This window comes from Branchiostoma floridae, chromosome 4 (genome assembly GCF_000003815.2).
Source record: "Branchiostoma floridae strain S238N-H82 chromosome 4, Bfl_VNyyK, whole genome shotgun sequence".
NCBI lineage: Eukaryota > Metazoa > Chordata > Leptocardii > Amphioxiformes > Branchiostomatidae > Branchiostoma > Branchiostoma floridae.
In genome coordinates, this window is record NC_049982.1 from 2,644,188 (window position 1) to 2,650,658 (window position 6,471).

The 6,471-nt window shown below is 42.2% G+C and overlaps 1 protein-coding gene across 1 annotated transcript in view; it reads left to right on the forward strand.

Moving 5' to 3' along the window:
* The window catches only part of LOC118412991 (fibropellin-1-like), a gene marked incomplete at its 3' end in the record, with an annotated part of 15,455 nt that extends 8,985 nt beyond the window's left edge, over positions 1–6,470 (forward strand). Inside the window, exons 3-6 of the mRNA XM_035816087.1 lie at positions 2,297–2,692; positions 5,586–5,717; positions 6,145–6,258; positions 6,373–6,470. Coding sequence (XP_035671980.1) covers positions 2,297–2,692; positions 5,586–5,717; positions 6,145–6,258; positions 6,373–6,470 — 740 coding nt within the window. The remainder of the gene's footprint in view (positions 1–2,296; positions 2,693–5,585; positions 5,718–6,144; positions 6,259–6,372) is intronic.
* Between the last annotated feature and the right edge of the window lies 1 nt (position 6,471).

Sequence of the window (6,471 nt, forward strand, 5' to 3'; positions counted from 1 at the left end):
AAAAACAAACTTTACGTTTACTGAGTTCAACAGTACTTATAACTTGTTATCCGAAGTTGAAACGCTAGCGATGGTATTTTCGCTGCGCTGTTAGCTCCGTGCGACTGTTGTTGACGGTCTTATAACGGTATATTTTGCACCCCTGTACCCTGGTATGAGTAACATTTGGTATAGATAGGCATAAGATAGTTGGTAAAATGATCCAAGTAAAATTTTTGGCATAAAGTACTGTAAAAGGCTTAATTACAGCACTTTTTTTAGGGGAAATTGGTTTTCTTTCGTTCTCCATGCCATGACCTTTCGGACGTTCACCCCACAGAGCCGACATCTGCACCTGCGTCTAGCCGGCAGGAAGAGTTAATTCAATTAATGGTTCAGCCAATCAGCGAAGAGGAAAGCGAAGGCTAATTAATATTCATAAGCGGGACCACACAATACGTTAACTTGAAGACTCAGGCCGTACAGACTTCTCGCCAGGATTTTTTCAAAGCGTCGGACAGGGGTCCGGGGGCCGCCGAATGTCCCTGGCGGGGTCCAGGGGCAGGGCCACTGTGGGGGGGGGGGTCTGCTGGCAGGTGGGCGAAGCCCCCCCGGAAGCTCTTGCATTTTAGACTATTGAGAAGGCTTCTTTTATCAGTTTTTTTAGGGCCATATCTACGATAATCGTAGCAGTCACTTACTTCTCTTCAGCAGTTTGACTTTACAATATTTCGGGTCAAAGCTTCAAAGACAACTAAAACCTCATAAACAACAAAATTTACTTAGCTCAACAGTATACAAAAATATTGTACGGGTTGCCATCCTTAGTTGAAGCGCTTATTTATAGCGCTAGTATCTTCGCTGCGCCGTTAGCCGCCGTGCGACTTTTGTTGACGGTCTGATATCCCTTCGTCGCCGCCTCGCTGATATTCCCACGGACATGTTTCAAGAAAAATACCCAGCAAAAAACGCTGTTCTGCGTCAAATTCTATTCTATAAAACATGTGGGACTCAGTGTTACAGTCTAAATATTTTGTAGAAGCACCGCTGTAGGAAAGTAGGTCCAAGCAATGTAAAACATCACGTAGCATGAAGTTCACTGTCAACTGGCACACAGCACATGACTGTTTGAAACTCTAAGTCTAATCAACTGCCGTGTTTGATTGATAGCCGGCGGTCCTTTGATGAAGTCGGCGAAAGGTGCGTTAGTTAGAAAATCTGCGTTTAGTTTTGATACGTAATTATAAGTTAGACAGTGGCGAGAATGATTATTTTCTCATCAATATTTCTCTTCAGAATTATTTGAACTTAATTGTACATCTAAACAATTGGCTTACCTGTGCAATGTTTATATGATTAATGATCAGTGTACTGAAATCATGTGTAACGTATGGCTCCTAGTCAATAGATCAGCATTTTCTCTATAGTGACCACCTGTCTATAGTGGCCACATTTCTATCACTGGACTGGAACTTGCGAAAACTGCTGTATTTTCTCCAGAGCAAATGTATGCGTTCCTAGTGCTGTTGTTGTTTGACATAAACTTTGAACATTTAAATTGTAAGTAACTTTAAACTGCCAGAGTTTCAGCCCAATAAAACACTCTCAGCGCCAGGGTATGAACAGACTGACCAGACAGACGAAAATAAATCCTCGAACAAGGTTCAATCGTATCTTCCGGGTCTGGCAGGAAGTTGTTAAACTAAAATAAGAATAGGCTCGATGGCTGATTGCATACAAAGTAAAAGAGTTTAACAGTTTTACAGCTCGAAGAAAACAAACGCTCCTACAGTACCTGCACCTGCTTGATAATTATTAAATCGTATGCCCTACTTGAATAAAAAATGTTCACTGCAATAATAAATGTACCCACATCACAAGGAGCTTATACTTTTTTAAACTTACACCTAGTTATCGTACTGAAAATTGTTAATGACATTACATGAAGTCATTCAACAATTTTCAGTCATGATGAAAATTTTCTGAATGGAAGGTGTGATTATTGTCATTTTCTGAAAAATAGAAGCAAGCTCTGTTTTTACCTGGAATCAATTCACAATACCAGTCCACTTTGGGGGATAATGTACTGTTAAGAGGATGTTCCATTTTTGCGCAGGGGTGATTTGGAACAGTCCAATGTTGCGTGGGAAGGGGTATGGCTGAAATATGCTGTATTTGCTCTTAAGCAAATGTCGGCCTTTCTAGTTAGATCATGTTTTTGTTATGTAAAAGAAGTATATACAATATAAGTATATGCAAAATCGAATTGAATTAATAACCCGGATAAACATTAATTTGTATTCCTCATTCCTTTTAGGCCAAGAATACCTGACAACGGTTGACACTTGGAGTTTCTTTAAGGTCCAGGCTTCCGGTCAGATGACCAATGCCAACGTCAAGGCCACGTGTGAAGCGGCGGGGATGAGGTACCCGTGCTACCACTCAGGTACGGACGGGTGTACCAGCGCCTGGACTCCAGGCTGCATCACGTTTGACGACGCCGGTTTCAGCTATCGTACCCACAGCGTCCTCTCGGCAAAGCTGTGTGGGTCAACTGATGGGTACGGCAGCAGGTGTGAGCCCCTTGATGACACCTTTGTGTACATGCCTATCTATGTGCCTGCCCTTGACAGCTCCTGGGGAGTGGACTACCAGACTCACACCTACGGCCTGTATGGAGCAAACTACCACAACAAGTACGCCCTATGTGCAGGTAAGGGTGTGTTATTAACGTCGAATGCGCTTTGTAGATTGGTTTATTCATTCAATTCAACAAGAATGACAAATTAAAAGCGGTCTTGCAGCCCAAAGTGCTGAATTGCACTGCTTGACAGTCTTTTTGTATGTTATTTTACACAAAAATTATTATAGGATAAGCAAATGCGAAGTATACAACTTATTACAATTTAAAATGCAAAACAATAATACGCAACACCGTCGTTAAAAGTAAATTTGAGCTATTTACAACAACATCATACATTGATGGGCAATGTGTTGATCAAGCGTGCCATATATGGGACGGCGCTGTTTCTATATCGCTCTGTTCTACAATGTACCAAGTCCAAGTTGTTTGAGGAGCGAGTTTGTCTGCCACTAATACTCTGTCTGTCCGGTGGCAGGAGATGACGGTACTGGCTGGATGTTAGAAGGGACTTAGCAAACTTAAGTGTCAAGTTCTCACGCCTCTGGTGAAGTGAGGGTAGGCCAAGCTGTGAGCAGGCTTCAGCATAGCTGGTGTAGTTGGCTCCCAGGATTATCCGCACTGCTCTGCGTTGGAGTCTCTCGAGTTTGTTGGACAGGGATGTTGTCAGTCCGGGATGCCACACGGGTGCTGCATACTCGATGATCGGACGGACGTAGGTGGTGTACACGATCACAAGGTCTTCAATTCCGATGTGGAAGTGTTTGCGTTTTATGAGAAAGAACAAACGCTGACTGGATTTAGAGTACATGTAGTCCACGTGGGCATTCCACTTCAGGTTATACTGCATCAAGACGCCAAGAATCTTCATGGTTTGAACCTGTCGTAGTTCGTTGTTGTTGATTTTGAGGGGCGGCAGTATGGATACTGATTTGCTGAACTTCACATGTAGAACTTGGCATTTTCCAGGATGTAGTACCATACTGTTTTCACCAGACCATTTCTCTAGGTCAGAAAGGTCGTTTTGCAAGGACGAAGGTGTAACGGTGGGGTTTCTGATCTCTAACAGGTTTAAATCGTCCACAAATTTCCATCTTTTGGCTGAGATTTGACGCGCCGCACTGTTGATGTAAGCCACAAAAATCAGAGGCCCAAGAAGAGTTCCCTGTGGTAGGCCGCACGTTATGGTGGCACTGTCGGAGAGGGTTCCTTAACCCTATTCAGACCGGGCTTTTTTGGTCATCCCTGGACCGGGGGGGGGGGGGCTTTTGAGGCCCTCCGCTTCTAAGTCCTCTAACTCTTGAACGACGTGCCATAGGGCCACCAAATTTTAAGGACATGATATCGACATAATATCTGACAAGTATTTGACGTTCGACATTACGTCGACGTAAGATGACGTAATTATGACGTCATCAATTTGATTATATTGGCCGGACCCATGAAAAAAGGTTATTCTCAGAAAACTTCAAGTTATATTACAAAAATGTAACAACAAGTGCAGATAACAGAATAATTATGTTTATTACGACTTGTATTGCCAATAGCAACATCGATGTCGTCATAATGACGTCATAAAATGACGTCATGCACATCTAAGATACGAGTTAGGCTCCGCCATATTATATCCACCATCTTGAATTTTTAAAACCACTTTTTTTTGCAACAAATAATCACAAAGGGCAATGGAAATAGACTAAATTCATTCATTTAGATGTTTTTCGATGAAAAAATACCAGGTAGTTACAAATTTTGAGGGATAATTAGCTTGTTATTCTTGATCTGGCCATACGGTCCGCCATCTTGGATTTTGGGCTGATGCCGTCATCAAATTAGCATAATTTATGCATATATAATTATGAAAGATATGCTAAATAATATAAGATTTTATTTATGTAACAAAATAGCAGTAATATAGCAAATAAATGTGAAAAATACATTGTTAGAACCAAAAATAGTGATTTTTGGCAAAACTGCCTGTCAGCTAACGGTTGCCATGGCAACACGAAAAAATGGAAAATTTGTCAAACTTCGTAAAATTGTTGCCAACAATATTTTAGGAAAACTCACTAAATTTGGTGGCTTTAGCGTAAGGCGTTCTGGCGTTATAGGGCATCGAAGTTGGCGCAGGCCTCAAAAGCCCCCCCCCCAGTCTGAATAGGGTTAATAGCGGACGACTTGGCGTCTCCCCGTGAGGAAGTCAATGATCCACGACGTAAGAGACGGACGCAGACCCATCTCCATCAATCGGGTTACAGCGATGGTGTGGCTTGCCCGATCGAACGCTTTGCTGTACTCAGTAGATACCAGTGAGCACAGGGTTCCCGGTTTGTCTGACGCCTTGTACAGATCGTTGGTTAAGTCCAGCAGGCAGTGCGTAGTCGATCTCCCTTTCAGGCATCCAAACTGTTGGGGGTCGATCTGAGGTAGTATGTCAGACAGAGTCCACTGTGTGATGAATCCTTCAGCGATTTTGGCCAACAGGGAAGTCAATGATATTGGGCGAAGTTGATCGACAGAGGGCGGTTTTGTTTTGGGCACAAACTTTATGGAATATTGAATATGATATGAATTGGTTAATCCTAAATAGTCATATTAGACAAACAAGATCCTGTGCATGTAATAGTTTTAGTCCCTTTAACCGCTTTAAGTACCGATTATCGGTGACTCGAAGTGGAAATAGAAGATTCGGAACCAGAAGCATGACGGCAATAACCTTGTGGTATTTTAAATACTACTTAAGAATTTGTGACACAATTTTTACTTTACTTAAGTTCCTCGCTGAATCCCCTTGACAAGTAGGAGGGCTTCACAGCAAATAGTAACATCTTATGAAAAATAAATTCCCTGAAAAATGTCAGCAAAACGCTTTTGAATAAACATTAACAGGTGAATTACATTAGAGGTGAATTGCAAACCTAACATTTTATGATCAATGTTATGTTTTAAAATGTTTGTATGATAGGCAATGCAGGTCTTATCAATTTTGACGAGTGCAGCAGCGCCCCCTGTCAGAATGGCGCAACATGCCAAGACGGTTTCTACAGCTTCACCTGTCAGTGCGCACCTGGGTTTACTGGAACTTTGTGTGAAACAGGTGGGTGGCATATATGTAACAATGTATTACATCAGCTCCCCTGTCAGAATGCGCATGGCAGATTGGACTGAACAGTAGCACTTGAAAGCATTTAAAACACCATAGAGAAAAATTGAGGTTTTGTCTAGGTGTGTGTGTGTGTGTGTGTGCGCGCGTGTGTCTAAGATAGTGTGTGTATGTGTGTGTAAGTTTTTTTTTTGTGTGTGTGTGTGCCTCTGTGTGTGTCTTTGTTATGTTGACTACAAATATCCGGACGTCACTTTATGAGACATTAATATTGCGCTTTTTTAAAGTACTTTATGCACATGTAAACGCTTGTCATTTCTAGTAGTGCTGGATGTATTTAACTCTATGTCAAATTCCTACTGTATGTACATCAGATGACGCCCTGATAGTACATTTCTCAGCTGTCTTGGTACTCTTCCAGATATCAACGAGTGCAGCAGCGCCCCCTGTCGTAATGGAGCTACATGTCAGGACGGAGCAAACAGCTTCACCTGTCAGTGTGTGCCTGGTTACGTCGGAACTCTCTGTGTGACTGGTAGGTCAAAATGATAATAATCAATAATATAGAATTGATTTTGAAAATCGCTGAAATATTTCTGCACATTGTTGTTGTTGTCACATTACCATTAATACAAAATTCTCGTTACAGATATCGACGAGTGCAGCAGCGCCCCCTGTCAGAATGGTGCTACATGCCAAGACGGAGTGAACAGCTTCACCTGTCAGTGCGCACCGGGGTATACTGGAA